General features: G+C 42.8%; 1 protein-coding gene across 4 annotated transcripts in view; it reads left to right on the top strand.

Moving 5' to 3' along the window:
- Nucleotides 1-16,957, top strand: part of LOC133348558 (huntingtin-interacting protein 1-like) — a 133,826-nt gene that overhangs the window by 53,784 nt on the left and 63,085 nt on the right. For all 4 annotated transcript variants that reach the window (XR_009755809.1, XM_061561439.1, XM_061561440.1 and 1 more), the window contains exons 2-6: nt 8,713-8,776; nt 9,436-9,578; nt 11,879-11,935; nt 14,544-14,624; nt 16,316-16,392. Coding sequence is in view for 3 of the 4 variants with exons in the window: in XM_061561439.1 (XP_061417423.1) it covers nt 8,713-8,776; nt 9,436-9,578; nt 11,879-11,935; nt 14,544-14,624; nt 16,316-16,392 (422 nt within the window). In the remaining variant the exon portion in view is untranslated. The remainder of the gene's footprint in view (nt 1-8,712; nt 8,777-9,435; nt 9,579-11,878; nt 11,936-14,543; nt 14,625-16,315; nt 16,393-16,957) is intronic.

Genomic DNA, 16,957 nt, shown 5'->3' on the forward strand with positions numbered 1-16,957 from the left:
TTTATAACTTTTCCTGACGTCACGCAAGTTGCTCTTAAAGTTACATTCCATTATGTTGATTGGAGCTACAGATTTGAAGAATGTTTATTCTGTCCTGTTATCAGTGGGATAGGTTCAACCCTTGGAGCTTCCTCCCATGCCAAAAAAAACAGCTTTGTAGAGATTCAGACACCACTTTGCTTATTCCCCATGCGGCTTGAACCCCAATTTCACAGGGGTGCTGGTTGTGTACTGTGACAATGCATTAGGTCCATGGGCCACTCAGCCAGCTCTGTTATTAATTTGAATGCGCATCGGGGATAGCCTGATTCAGTCTTTATAAATGTGCTCATTCTTCTACTTTTTTGTACCCAATTAAGGATACATTACTCACGCCAGTGCATATCGAGAATGTGTTCTTTTGGCCCTGTTATGTGGCCATTGTGATGTTGCAGACTCGAGCAGCTGTCTATTAATAGACAGAAGAAGTGTACATTGAAGCAAAGTTTAAGATTCCAAATGTTTAGCATTTCATGTTCGCACTTCTTTAAGACTTTTTTTGTTGACTGAATACAATTGGTGGTACAAAATATAGCTTGGTGCATAATTGAGTGGCCTGCCTCGGTAAACAATGATACTAATAAACTAGATTTGAAGCTTTCGTGACTGCAGGAATTACTCTTTGGTTCTTTCAGTAAATTTCGATTTAAAGCTTTCGTGACTGCAGGGATTCATCTTCCTGGTTCTTTTGGTAAAGTCATGTAGAATGGAAATAATAAAACAATAATAAAACATAATAAAATAATTCTCACGACGTTTCGGCCACAATGCAAGCAGCCGTCCTCAGGTGAAGACCAGGTCTGTCGGGGAGACAGCATTCAGACGCTGTCTTCACCTGAGGACGGCTGCTTGCATTGTGGCCGAAACGTCGTGAATATAATTTTATTATGTTTTATTTTTATTATTTTATTATTTCCATTATTTCAGTAAAGTCACGTAGAAAATCTAATCAAATAATAGAATATGATGTTTCGGTTGCAACACAAGCAACCATCATCAGGTAAGAATAAATGATAAAACACAGACACGGAAACAACACAGGCAGACACATGCAGAGAGACACACACAAAGACACATCGAGTGTGTCTCTCTCTGCATGATAATAATATAAGAAAAATGATGGATGTATTTGTAGGCAGGAGGTGATCCTTTTTAAACTCGCTGCATAAGTCCAGGTCTCCCTTTCATAAGTTAAATGTATCTGAATAGTTGTAAATAATACTAAAAATGTTGTTTAATTCTCTCTGAAATATGTTTTCTTTCATTGTAGGACGTCAACAAAATGAGGTTACTGCAGGATTTTAAAAAACGCCAGTCCTTGCAACCCACCACCATGCTCCGTCTTTCCAAATTACACTTCCCATTCAAATCCAATTTAACTCATTCCACAATGCACTCACCCGATGATTGTTAAACAGGTCCCACGTGATCCACGTAGCAATGAACGCCAGAGGTCGCAAACGGGTTTTGATTCCTTACCCGTACCCGGCCACACCAGGGTCGCAAACGGGTTTTGATTCCTTACCCGTACCTGGCCGCACCAGGGTCGCAAACGGGTTTTGATTCCTTACCCGTACCTGGCCGCACCAGGGTCGCAAACGGGTTTTGATTCCTTACCCGTACCTGGCCACACCAGGGTCGCAAACGGGTTTTGATTCCTTACCTGTACCTGGCCGCACCAGGGTCGCAAACGGGTTTTGATTCCTTACCCGTACCCGGCCGCACCAGGGTCGCAAACGGGTTTTGATTCCTTACCCGTACCTGGCCGCACCAGGGTCGCAAATGGGTTTTGATTCCTTACCCGTACCTGGCCGCACCAGGGTCGCAAATGGGTTTTGATTCCTTACCCGTACCTGGCCACACCAGGGTCGCAAACGGGTTTTGATTCCTTACCCGTACCTGGCCGCACCAGGGTCGCAAATGGGTACCCGTACCCGGCCGGGTACGGGTACCCGTACTCTACCCGTACCCGTACCCTACCCGAAATGAGTGACAAACGGCTACTCACCAGTGACTCACGGCCTACCCGTACCTAGCCGCACCAGGGTCGCAAACGGGTACCCGTACCCGTACCCGGCTGGGTACGGGTAGCCGGGTATCGGGTAGGGTACGGGTATCGGGTACCTGGTTGCGACCTCTGATGAACGCACTCTGCGCCACCTGGAACACGGTATAGACGTTCACACACTGAGATCTCAGTCTTGATGTGATTCGGCTATTTTAACGCTGACATCGTGAATTGCTTAGCGCCTCACGTGGGATATGTTTAACAATCATCGGACGTGTGCAGTGTGGAACGAGTTAATTTGGATTGAATTGGGGAGTAAATTGGGAAACGCGGACTGGAGTTTAGGGAACCCTGTATTACGGTAACATTTTGTGGTAGTGTGAATAGATGTTTAATAATGCATCAATTGTATCCATTGATATCAGTTCTTAAGCTTACGATTCATCCAATTGAATCACTTGTGTAAGAATTAGTGTTTTTTATTCCTTTACAGGATGTCCATAAATCCACTATCAGTTATTAACAAAGTACACTCAGATTGTTTGAGCTAGGTCGATAAACCTACATATGAGTTTTAAACGCAATAAAAGTGTACATGTCCGCCATGGTATTGGCGATACATATGTAATGACAGGGTGACACCTGCCGGCCTGTAAGGGTAATTACAGTTATAGCTGCATTACATAATGCCTTATTATGAAGGGGCGTATCTCGGTAAAGGTTAAGGGCGGTGTCAGTTGAGAAGCTCTGGGAACCATCCCGAAGGGTCTGGTAGGTTCTATAAAGGGGGCGTGGCCAGAGGTGGTGCTTGGCCACGCCAGGCAGATATAAGGAGCACCGAACCAGAGCTTCGAGGCTGTTAGTGTGGGGTCTGGGTCTTGGTTGCATTGTTGCCGTCATCATCTGTTCGTCTTCGACCACGTGGCTGTTCTTCTGCAAGACCAGCTCTGTCGCCGCCGCTACGCTCGTCAACCAGCCAGCGTAGCATGGGACAGAGATGGGCTGCCTGTTTGGACAGCCTAGGTGTAGCCGCGTTACGAAGTGTATCGCCCTGTGTGCTCATAATAAATAAGAAGCCTTCTACTAGACGTGTGTCGGAAGTCGCTCACTGCACATATATCAAGGTGACGGAGAGTCTGAGGTCATTGCGAACATCTTAGGTCTGTTTCAAATGGCTTCTGTTGTGTGCTGTTGGAAGATCACTCGAGCTTTGAGTGGGAGATTCAATTGCTACACTTTTTACCACCACTATTGTGCAACATACAGAAAAATACAACGTATTACTTTAATGGCTAAAGTAAATCGGATTATAAGACAAAGTAAATTCGACATGATAAAAAACTGAAATATAGTAGAAAGCGACTCATTGGGATTAAAGGGGCTTATACTGCATGTCCTTAATATTACTTTCCATGCACCTCAGCAGAAAGAGCAATAAAATAATGACCTGACAATTAATTTGACATACGTTATGTCCATAGTTTTATTTCAACTGTCATTCTTGGGATTGGGGTGGGTGTTTGGGGGATGAGATTAGTGTATGTGCAATAGAGTACGGTCACGTGCTAACAACCAGATAGATGCCTGCATTAATTGGCAGAGAGTTTAGGACGCAGACTGCAGTTGTCCATCTTACTGTGCTCATTAAATGCATTGTTCGCAGTCGGGGAGGCATCTCGAAGACTGGGCTTCGGCGGGATTTGTTCGATTTGCAGAGCGACGTTGCCAGCGCAACCTTATGCCTCTGTGCTCCCCAGTCGTGCAGCTTGGACTCTGTTGGGGGAGGATGATATTCCGGAGTGGGCCTCGTGAGAAATGGTATATTTAAAGCCTCGCTGGGTGTGGAGTTGGAAGCAGCGGGTTGGAGGGAGGATCAGTGCTATAATCGTAGAGCATTAACGAATGATTTATGTGTCTCGCCAGCTCCCTGGCTGTGTGGAGAGGTCGGGCCAACACAGGGCTACTGGTGCACGGTCAGCGCATCGCTCATTCATAGGGCATGCGGTGGACAATGTCACTTGCTGATAGGCTCTGGCCTTTCGATCGGTATGGCGAATGCACTTGATACGTAATATGAGCGTGCATATTCCATCAAGTAATGCTGACTTTTTAAAACTGTTTATGGATAATTGTATGCAAGCCCATAGCCAAATATATTTTATTCAAAACAAGTGAGGTACAAATGGGGTTTTACACTTTGTGGTCTCATCAATGTGGTGTTGCTGTGCTGCACCCATTGTATGTTTAGTCTTAATAAAAATGAGAGAATTCCAAATGTACCCGCACTATTTATGTACAGAAGTGAGGTTGCAGGTGCATGTACGAAAATTTCTGCAATTGCATCCATTGTGCGTTCACTGAATTTGTAATATACTGTGTAAGGCAGGCGTTGTGCATAGCAAATCGAATTTGTGAGATGGAATGCTGCAATAAATGCACAATAAAGAATACAGTTATTGCAGACAAAGCTATTTCTAATACTATTACAATCTAAACATTTCCTGGCCTAATTTAGAACAGGATATGTACTTGGAATGGCTTACTCTTGGAACAGAGCGCAAACAAATGATGTCAAGGGAGGGAGGGACGGACTAGCTAGTTAGGATACCTAAAAAAAATGACTATCGGTTAACATATTGTTGTTCATTTTTCATACATTTATTTATCAGTCCCATGTTGGGTCAGGCAAGGGGGTTACTTGGTTGAAACAAACTTAAACCATGAGTACAGTCGCCAAACAAGGTTGAGAACTACTGCGTAAAAAAATTGTCTTTTTTTGTATGCATGTTAATCAGTGCTTGGCCACGGTAAAGCTTCCTGTAATCTCCATATCTTCATATCTATATACAAGGCAAAGTTGTGATTGCGTGTCTGGTCAAAATGTTTAGCGCACTTCCCGACATGCAACAAACTTGAAATTTGCCATGTGGGTACTTTCCAGACTGTACACCATGCAAAAAATATTAAAATGCACTTTTGTGTTTTTTGGGGGGGAGCTCAATAATGCAAATAAAATTTGCACGGCAAGTGAGCTGTGACGTCAAATCTGTCACGTGACCCGCGCACGTGGAAGCGTAACGCATTGTAGTGTAGTGGTTAGCGCGCTGCACTACGAACCCGGCGACCCGAGTTCGATTCCCGCTCACGACCACCACCGGTGACGATTATATCAACCGGTCCTGGGCCTCCCCTAGGTCGACTCAGCCTCAAACGAGTAACTGCTGTGGTGTGTGAACATCGCCACTGGGGAGACAAAGGTGGCCGGGCGTGGTCAATCCAAGTCCCGGGCGAAGCCGGGTAGTAAAGCGAGTGTATTATAAAAAGTTTTTGCTGTCTGCCTGGCTGGGCCACTCACCTAGCGCGCACTGACTGGCTGGAGGTCATGCGGGTGGGGGCACGCGGTGGAGGTTAGGGGGGGCACCGAGGGGAAGTGTGGTTAGGGGGGGGAGCAGTGGTGAGCGTTGGGGAGGCAATCGAGGAGGGTTGTGAGCGAAGGGGGGCACAGGTGAGGGGGGGGGGCGACTGCGGGATATGGAGTGAGGTTGGGGTGGAGGGCGTTGGGGAGTGGGGGGGGGGTCCGTTGATGAACGACATCATCTAATATCAGGAAAAAAAAGTTTTGCTGGCTGGAGGCAGGGAGGGACGGACGATCGGTCAAATCCAAAGGACGTTCAGGCTGCTGATCTTACACGAAAGTCGTTTTTTTCACACTGTATTGACAAATTGTTGTTTTTGGAATGAAAATAAAACCACCTAATAATGATAAGCAACTGTTTACTAGCAGACGGCTCTGAGCAGTCCACAGTACTCTTAGCCTACACTCAGGTTGTTAGAGTAGTTTCTAGGTATCGGACTCGAGTGTGCACAGTGTTGTCGGTTACGATCGGCTAATTTGCCGTCGCACTGGCTCTGTTGACCTTTAAATATCAATGCAAATAGTAGTATTGATTATTTTATTTTTTATGTGCACAGGACTGTTGGGTTTTACATTCCGTCGGCACAAACATGACCGTGTATGCTCAATAAACATGCTGTATAAATACATATACAGTGATGTAGACATGTACCGTTACCGCGATTGTCACAATTCAATTCATAAAATATATTTTTATTTTTACTGTCTAGTTTGCATTGTTTTGTCTCATTTTTAAAGTTGTATCCACCACATTAGCCAACATGTGCATCTAATTTGATACAAAAAAACGAATTCGGTGCTCGTTTACAATTTAATGCATGTATCGTGATCATAATAATCGATCTTAGTAAAATAATTGATGGATGGTTGCATCCTTCCTCTTGCGTATAAAATACGTGTATGATCTACAGCATACTTTCCTGTAACACGGTACTGTTTTCTACTCGTATGTATGACATGGGAGTTGAGTACAGCACTGGTTAGCCACTCCGCTATGAACCCAGCGACTTGAGTTTAGTTCCCAGCCACGGCTAATATCAGTGGTCAGTGATGTGAGAAACCGGTCTGCCTGCACCAACCCGCGCTGACCAGCATCGTGAAGTTTGGTCTAAAACCCCCATGGCTCAGATGGCGTGGGTGGATTGAGAATGTATTGCATTTATTATTCATGCATATGACATGATGGTTTCAGGGGAAAAAAAATGTGTCGTAGCTTTGAGAGGAGCTGGTATTCGTTTAAAAGCGATAGTGAAAGTGAACCACCACTTTTGAATGTGTTGCGTTGCCCCCACTGTCTTGCATTGCGCTCATAAAAATATAAGTGAGAGGGATTTATTGATTGTGATATACTATTCTACATTCAACAGTAGCCTGCGGATACTTTATTTCATATGATGAAATTCCAATTTTCAGGTTTATCCCTTTTTGTTGAAGAAAACCTGATATAGTTTCCGCTGTAAGGGTATGAAATGTACTGTACTGCATCATTTTTTTAATTGAATTTCAGTCTCCTGAGGGTCCTTGTGATGAACCACTTGACCATATATAGCATTAAATATATATTTTTGGTCTATATGTTTTTTAACCTCACATTGTGTATATTAGAGGTGCATTGATTCATCGATTAATATAAACTCTTAAGACAACATTACATACATCGAATCGAGTCTGTACTTGTATGTTGTATGTAATGGGTTCACGTGACCCTCCGCAGCCACCAGTGGCCGCTACATTCACCACAGTGTCAAAACAAACATTTTTGAATTCTCAACCTGGAATCGGGCGGTTAATTGTTACACCTTCAAAGTATATTAACCCAGGAAGGTCCTCCTTTTGGAGTGATTAGCAAACTCCGTTCATGAATGTTTGGTATTCGGGAGGAAATTGGAGTACCTGGAGAAAACCCACACGAGTGAGAAGGTGACACTCAGGACTGCCATCTCCTGAGCACATCACGGAGCCCTTGTCCGCAATACCTGGAAAGCCCTGGTGGTCACTCATTCGAGCGCTACTTGCGCTCTACCATGCTTGGCGTACGAGATCTGATAATATTTTGCCTACTGTATTTGGGTTATTTTGTTTGTGGGTAGACCTTTCCGCAGATTGTGTCATGAGAGCGACTTACGCAAATGTTTGTCTTTAGTTGTAGCATCGGGTTGCAGGTTTCAGGCTGCTGTGTAGGCCCGCACACACCCATTCAACCCCTTTCCGTCTGGCAACAGTTGAAGAGAGTTGCATATTTAGCCACCTTGTTTAACCTTTATGATCAATGACTACCCAGTTGTTTCATCTGCTTCTGTCATTTGTCATGACTCTGATATTCTCGTGGGAGTTGGGGAGGAAATGGGTTGTATTGATAAAACAGCGACAAGCTGTAATTTTCTTAGGGCAAGTGCATTTAAGAAGGATATATTATATAGCATCTATATGAAGATGATTCCATTTAACACTGATCTCACATTGTGTCCTGAAAGACACACATTTTTTTATTTCACCAGGTGAGGCGCATTGAGCTACATAGCTTTTTAAGAAGTGGCCTGGCCAAAAATGATAGCTCAACGAAGTGGTTTATCATCTGGAAAACCGGAGGACCCAGACAAAATTCCTCACAGTCATAGGGAGAACATGCAAACTCCAAATATACAGGTGTCAGGGTTGGGATCGAACCCACAAACTCCTTCATACTAGGCAAGGGAGTTAACATCTTGCCACTGAACTGCATGAGTTACATTGTACTGGAAAACCCCACACAAAATCTATTGGCTCCTCTAGCTAGATTCATAAGATGAAACTGGCCTTGTTAAAGCATGGAGACTAGTAAAGACCAATACAGATCATTAACCTAGTCCTTGCAATTATATTTGTCCTGCAACTAATAAATTGTCCAGGTTCAGAGTAACAAAAACAGCAACCGTCGTTGGTGTCGTGTGTTTTCTGTTAACGTCAACATGACCAATGCCGTATCTGCTTTTAGCATTCTTGTGTGCTTTATATTTATGCAACAATTGCCGATGCCGTGCCTTGTTATTTTCCACCCACTGCACGCTTACTGGGATTGTGCTATAGTTTTAGAACTTAAAGTATGTACGCAAAAAAAAAACTTGTACCACATTTTTGGTAATAACCTCCGTTGTCACACATTTCTCTCTCAACAGCAATGTTTGGATCTAATTATGTGCACGCAAGCAGTCATGTCGGCCCTGCTAAATAAGTGTGCACTTGTGTTTGTGTGTGTGTGTGTTTCATGCAGACGGTGAGCGTAAACAAGGCCATCAACAGCCAGGAGGTTCCTGTCAAGGAAAAGCATGCTCGCAATATCCTTTATATTCAACATCCACACACCCATACACATTCCGGGATGGTACGCTTCAGAATGAATAAAAAAAATTGCAGGAAACTCTTCTAATTTTGCCAACGGCATCATGTCATCGATAATAAAGTTAGTCCTTGCAACGAGTTCCAGATATGTATTTGTCTGGAATCTCAAGGAGGTGCATCACCCGTGTTAGAGAATGGCCTGCAGAAGATTATATCGCAACCACTTGATAGCCTTTCTAGTAACCACTTTATCACAGTGTGGGCACTTCACTCCCCCCCACACATACCCTGCTTTAGAGATTGCAGTAAAATACATTTATTTTTAAATTCTCTGCTTACATGGTGCCAGATTAGTTACAAAAACTAATTTAACGTGATGCTTTTTTGCGTAGTCTTTGTTAACCATGTCAAGGCATTGTTTTTTCTTGGGAACTCGGTTTAATCATGGGTGACTGAAACCCAAATTCGAAACCAAGGATATCAGTGGTTACCTATGTATGTAGATTGAACTTCTTTCGCGCACCGTATGTAGCCAACCGTGCTGATCGAAAGCGTGGCTCGCCACTGCGATCTTTGAGCCAACCAGTGACCGAACAAAAAAAAAATAGTTCACAAATTTCTGCTGTTGTCCTTAGCACCCTGTTGCTCGTTTTACTGTGCATCCTGGGCACGTACCAGGAGAAAGGTGCCCACACCTTCTGGTCCGTGGTCAATCGGCTGCCACTGTCCAGCAATGCCGTGCTGAGCTGGAAGTTCTGTCACGTGTTTCACAAGCTGCTTCGCGATGGCCACCACAACGTGAGTTGGTGTGCGAGCGTTTGTCTGACTGTGGTCACCTGTGCTTCTGGCCGTGACGACGCTCTTTCCATACGCATGTGTCCTTGCGTGTTGGAAGGCACACGTTCATTTTGTGGGATGAGCCAGCGCGTGTGTGCATCTCTAAATCTTAAAAAACTAATTATAAAATAATTCACAGCCCTGTGCCAAGTCACTGCTGGATAAAGGCCTCCCAACACAATGTCAGTAACAGGGGATGTTTGACTATGCTTCACATCGCTCAGTTTGGATTGGTGAAGGAGGGAGAGAGGGGGTCAGGGCAAGTTCATATATTACCTTGTGCACTGATGTTAGCCATGGCTGGGATTCCGTCGGGTCACTGGGTTTTTAATGTAATCTTCTAACCAGTGGACTTACCACTGCACCACCGCCCCCATCTATAACCCTAACCATGCTCTAATCCTAATCTGTATCCTTAAGTATTGCTAATCCATATCTATAATTGTAGCTTAACTTGTACCCCTATAAACCATGGCGTTTATTTCTGGTTATAACTTGTTTTTGTCAGAACTTGACCAGAGATTCTCAAGCCTCCAGTCCTCGCTGTGTCCTGCAATTCACCTTGACACATTTGCCAGTGATATTGCCGTTGTGATTCTTTTGACAACTGGCATGGCATACAAAATACAACTCCTGCAATGAAGTTAATGAGATTATTAATGTGCATGACCAGATGGTGTGCTTGATTAATGTTGTTCCTGTGAAATGTTACATTTAATGTAAGGGAGGAAACCGAAGTACCCGTAGAAAGCCCACCATGCGCATGCGATGGTAGCAACTCTAAACATATTCATTAAAAAATCTACTGCTATACCACTACCTCATGGTCACCTTGCAGCCCATTCTTACAATATTTGACATGACAAAGCATTGTTAAATTTCTAGACAGACTGCAGTCTATAATGGAGCATCGATTTTGCCCATAGCCATAAAAGACAAAGATCTCCATATAGTCCTCAGCAGACTGTTGGGGAAAGTGCTGTTAGCGAGCATCGATGAAGGCCAGTAAGGCACATGAGGGGTGGGTCGCCAGCAACACGCCCGGCCGCCTTCAGTCTCCTGAGCAGCGATGTTTACACATCGCATTAGGTACTTGTTTCAGGCTGAGTCGATCTAGGGGAGGACCAGTACCGGTTCAGATAATCGTCACTAAGTGTTGGCCATGAGCGGTAATTGAACTCGGGTCGCCGGGTTCAAAATCCACTATACAATCGCTCCCTACAGCGACACACAGTACATGGCATCACAGACTACTGGGCCACTGCTTTTGTCATCTCTCTCCTCTGCCTTCCATCCTGGGGCACAGCAAGAAATGTAGCCACATTTTTTCACAGTTCCGCATATGGGTATGGTTACAGAGGAATAGCGGAAACATAAATATATAAATATCCTAAGTATGTACAGCATGTTAACACAGGTTTTGTAAAACTATAGACCACAGAACATTCGCAATGTCAATGCCCTCTAGGGTTTACTGTCATGAGACATACATGTGTTACCTTTAGAGAAAAAGCTTCTAAATAATCAAGTGATCTGGAGGAAGCTTCGACATGTTTGGCTATTACAAATAACATGCATTTATTCATACGTTTAACAACATTTTGTGCATGTGACAAGGAGTTCAGAGCTAGCAGCCACAGCCGTTCGTATATACTTGCTACATTTGGCCCTGCTACTTAAGCACCGATTGTATATAGGGAGGCCCTTGTTGCAATCTCCATCATGTGGAAATGTATTCTATGCTGTTCCTTGTGAGAATTATCTATGCAATGGAGTCTTGCATTAGTTTGTTTAGTTTGCTGGAGTCCACTTCTAACATATTGCAGTGGAAAATTATGGATTGTTCAACAAAACCAAGCATTAGTTTAACAGTTTAAAAAAATGCAATACATAGCTTCTGAAGTAACGTGAAATAAGAATGTATTGTATTCATTCTATATTGTGGATGTTCACCGAGATATTTAGTGTAGCATGAAGCTATTTGTAAATACTTGGCAGCTAGATAATGCTAGGGATTTGGTTGAATGAGTGAATCCTTCATATTACATTTTACATTAATCTGGAATGGAACACTCCGTTAATCGAATGCTGCACGTCTGCTGCTGCTGTTTTGTGAGAAATCCATTTTACATTATCAGGATGCCGCGATGCCACACTTGCAGCACATTATGTAATTCATAACATTAGAATATATGCGTCTGAGTCATCACAATAAATGAGCTTATGTTGAGCTGGCGTATAAAGCTATCATTGTCTTGCAGGTTTTGAAGGATTCCTTGCGTTACAAGAGTGAGCTGAACGACATGGGAAGAATGTGGGTAAGTTACGAGCTGTCTCAACGGTGTGTGTGCGTGTGGCAGACGGTGAAACAAATAAACACGCCTCTATGCAATTTGTTTCTTGCAATTGATATGTAATTAATTATAAAGCGGTATCAATTATGAATTTGGCGCACTATCAATTTGCTACAGCTGCGTTCTTTGGTTGTAGTCGTACCATGTAATTATATTTCCTTATCTGTAATTAACTACATAGTGGTGTAGTAATGTGAGTGTCCCCTGACAGGTGACATTCAATTAAATGTGTTTACCCGATTTCAAGATATTTCATGCATGATGATACTATGCGCAGAATCAAATCTTTGATTTGGAAGTGAAGCTATCGATATTGAGTAGACAATAGACAGGCATATTCTTAGGTTTTTTCGGTAAAGTCACGTAGGTAAAACATTAAAATTAATAAAAGTAAAATAAAATAAAAATCACGACGTTTCGGAGGCAACACAAGCTTCCGTCTTCAGGTGGAACCGTCACAGCCACGACAGCTGTATCAAGTAAATGAGAGATTACAAGAGCTACCACTCCGTATATATAATGGTTGTAGAGGGGGGAAGGGCCAAGTACGGCACACTTTTTATTAATATGGTAAGGTGAGGCTTAAGAGGGTGAGCCTTTGTTATGGAGAGGTATGGTTTGTGACTAAGCCTGGCCTACATAACAATAGTGTGAAAAAAGAAACAACTAAACATGGTAAAACAAGCCTGGCTGTCTATCAATAACCTGTAATAGTTGTCTGTCAAATAAGATGGTCCAAATAAGTGTAGTTAAATCTTTTTTGCATGGTTAATCACATCTTTCCAATGATTACTCAATTTGTAACCATCATCACGGTTGAAATTATGTCTGTGTTTGTATATTTGTATGGCTTCGTGACTTTACCGAAAAAACCTAAGAATATGAATCCTTGCAGTCACGAAAGCTTCAAATCTAGAATAGACAGGCAGCCAGCAGTTGTTCAGGCATAAATACCAATTCTACTTTAACCCTGGTGGGTTGATACGCACATTTTTTTTATGTGCATGTATTTGAATGCGAATGGAAATGTATTTGTATGCATGTAAATATATCCCAAATACCAACGGTGTTTGTATAAGTATCGTTGCATAGGAAAGGTTAACATCACCAGTGGGTCGGGTTTATTCAGAGTCTTGCGCGATCATTATTGGGGTTGGCAGTGTCTGCGTTTACATGTCTGTGGTTGCCGTCTCACAAGGGTCGTTGTGAGACGAGTGTGAAGTCACTGGGGCGTCTCTGTGACTTGCCCTTTTTCACGTGATCATCCGGGCCGGACGGAACAGCGCACTCACTGTGTGCCAGCTCGCGTGCCACACCCGCCCCCCCCCACCGAGCCGGCTGCGTGCGTGCGTCACTGCCCCCTCGCGGGGCCTGTGCCCGAGGCCCCCCGTCAGTCGTGGAGACGCGTGGCCCTTGTGCGGACGCTGACGTCGCGCAGCTGAAAGCCATTAAGACCCCACTCTGCGCGGCGGTTTTTACAATCCCACACAATGACACATGGGAGTTGCAGAGTTTAATGGGAAACGTATAAACACAGAGCTGGGGAGGTCTGGGGGGGGGGGTGTGGGATTGTGACTGGAAAAAATTGTACCCCCACATGGAAGGAAGTATGTGTGTACACTCAAGCTATAGATGTGTGCAGTGTATCTGTTTATTATACTTTTGCTATACATTTTCAATTGTGACCCGCAGTGTGACACTGTTGCCAGCGGTAGGATTGATCACCCTGTCGCTGGCCGCCTTTGGGGAGGGTGTATAGTATGAAAGGCCGAAACACCCTAGGAACCAAAGGTTCACTACTGACGATGCGCTCCCCAAATTTCACCAGGCTCACTGTTCATGAACTCTTGGAAGTGCTTGCACAAAGGATAGTAACATCTCATCCTGTGTTCTTTGGAATCTGAATATGTTATGTGCATGCTCATCAAACATGTCTCATGCACGGCAAGCATGTGTTTCAAGTATGTCAAGTTAAACACATTTCCCAATTTAGCATGCCATGCTGTAAAGTGCCTTTCTTCCACACGCTTGAGCTTATTACTCTTGAACAGACCAATGTAACCCTGGTGAGGGATACCTTCTAGCTGAATTGGATATGCTTTATTTACCGTACATTTATAACTGAACACAATACAGGGTGACCATGAAAGCCCTCCCTGGGTTTAAAGTGTAGAGTATCTTCATGACAAATGTTGCAGTGTGTGGGCGGAAATAGAACGACTGAAACGTTTGTTTAATGATTAAATGGAGTGCTGATTTAGTTTTGCTCATAGGTAAAATGAATGAAAATGTGAATACAATAGTTAATTCAAACTTACAAATTTTTCTTAAGTTGAACAGACTGCATCCATCATGGCGGTATTTTTGTGTGAATATTCCACGCATTTTTCTCCCCTAATAAAAACACTTCTTAATAGCTGTTGTAATTTAGATGTAAATGAAATACATCTATCAGCGAAAGTACACACCACTGCTTTTAACAGTGACTGCACCAACTGAGCTGCAGACTTTGCACGATGATGAGAATGTATTGCAAACAATGCTTGGAGAATTGCACTTTTATGTGCTCCAGGGACATTTGAATGAAGGATATGGTCGGATGGTGAGCATGTACGTGAAGCTGCTCATTACCAAGATGGATTTCCATATTAAGGTGTGTATTTGAAATGAGTTGTGTTAGCGCATTAGTGTTGCAGCATGTCTCACATTTTTATATAGATAGAATATATTTAGCTTAAGTCACTTTTAAAGGAAACCACAGGAGCAGCAAATAATCGATACGTGCTCGTATTAAGACATTTCCAATACCTTCAAACCAAATACGATTAACATAGCAAGTAATATATGTTTTCTGTCACAGCCAAAGTAGTTTAGAAATGGAAGTTTTTAGAAAACAGGTTGTAAGTCGTATGAAATTAACACATTTTATTTGAGTATTTTGTATCATCTAGCAATGTCCCTCCACTGGTGGATTTTATCAATTGTCTCGATTCAGGAATTATTAGATATTTTTAACACTGGTGAATGTATGAGCCATTAGTGTCTGGCATGGTCATTTGAAGCGATGACATAAAACATATGAATGGAACAATATTGATTCCTTCATGTGCTTAATAATTGATAATCGAGGAACATGCATTGTTATACCTAGTTATAACCAAATATGTTTAGAAATGTGGATGTTAATGTTTTTGTTTTTGACTGGTTGTAAGTCTTATAGAATGGTGCTTATTTGCTTTAGAAATACAGATTGCAGTTCAACGTATATTGGTGTATTTACATCCTGAATATGTTTGGATTCGATTTTTTCATAAAAAATGCAGTGTGTTACATGGAAATATGAGAGCAATGTTTCCGTGTAATATATGGCTTAACTGATTTAATTTGCAAAGGCGTATTTATTTGAAATTTTAAAATGAGAGTTTGGAAAAACTAGTAACCCACCGGCAATCTCAAATTTCCATAAATAATGGAAGGCTGCCTTGTAAACAAGCCGATTGGCGATGCTCTGTTTACAGACTGTGATTAATAATACATTATTTCCAAATGAATTGCTAAAAAAATATTCTCAGCCACATATTCTTGGTTCTTTCGGTAAAGTCACGTAGAAGGGAAGTAATTAAATAATATAAATATTATTTATTGTTTAATAAAATAATATAAATATTATTTATTGTTTTAAATATTATTGTTTTATATTTATATTATTTTATTATTTCCCTTCTACGTGACTTTACCGAAAGAACCCAGAATATGAATCCCTGCAGTCACGAAAGCTTTAAATCAAAATTCTCAGTCACAGATTGTGCTTTCTTATTGTTTTAACTCGTCATTACAATCATTCTCATTCAAGTGGAAACATGCTGGTGTTAAGTTTTGCGAAATGTAATTGAAAATTATTGCCAATTATGGGTGTTTAATTGTGAACATGAGCAGCCAAAGACAAAGATCTTCCTTAACCTCATCATACTGTTGGGGCAAGTGTCGTTAGCGGTCACCTATGAAGGCCGGCACGTCACACGCAAGGGGGTGGGTTCGCCAGCACCACGCCCGGTCGCCTTTATCCCCAGTGGAGATTTTTACACATCGCACCAGGTACTCATTTGAGGCTGACTCGAACTAGGGGAGGCCCAGAACCGATTCAGATAATCGTCACTGGTGGCCGTGAGCGGGAATCGAAGTCTGGTCGCCGGGTTCGTAGCGCAGATGCACGCGCACACACACAGCATTCTGCTAAGTATGCTTGTCATCCTTCTTCCATGTGAATTTTGTGGAGGTCAGTTGCGCTAGTTGGTGGTCAGTTGCACTAGTTTACTCCCTGTTCTCTGGTCTCTTACTGTACAGAACCCAGCCTTCCCCGGGAACCTCATGATGACGGACGCTCAGCTGGAGGCAACGGGGGAGAACGACGTTAATAACTTGTGAGCATTTGTCTCCAGGGCCCGAGTGGCTCTGCTTGCGTTTTATTTCTGAGCGGAGGAGGTGGCGGGTTGATGGGGGGGCCACAGGTTCTCTTGGCTCTTGTGGTCTTATTTGTCAATATATGCTGTGGACTGCTATTGTATATATATATATAAAGTGGTGTTTAATAAGAACCTCTTTAATGCTCGTACAAGTTATGCATATCAGGTAATTTTTCAGAACCAACATTAGGATGTGCTGATTGTGTTTTCCAGTTAAAGCATGTGCTACAGCTAAACTGGGACAGTGGGAATGTGCCTTTTGCCTTCACGGGCAATCGGTGGCCCCTGCGGTGGCGAGATGTTAACTACCTCTTCAGCTATGCAGGAGTTTGTGGGTTTGATTCCGACTCTGACGCCGAAATATTTTGAGTTTACATGTTCTCCCCATAGTAGCGTGGATTTTTCTCAGGGTCCTCTGCTTTTTCCTCTCAACATTTAGAAACAAGTGTTTAGAGTACAGATCTAGATTGAAGTGTTTCGAGTATTTTACTGCAATAAATTTCCATGTGATAAGCTGCTTTGT

The sequence above is a fragment of the Lethenteron reissneri genome, chromosome 27 (assembly GCF_015708825.2).
Source record: "Lethenteron reissneri isolate LAM-NWPU_2019-01 chromosome 27, ASM1570882v1, whole genome shotgun sequence".
NCBI lineage: Eukaryota > Metazoa > Chordata > Hyperoartia > Petromyzontiformes > Petromyzontidae > Lethenteron > Lethenteron reissneri.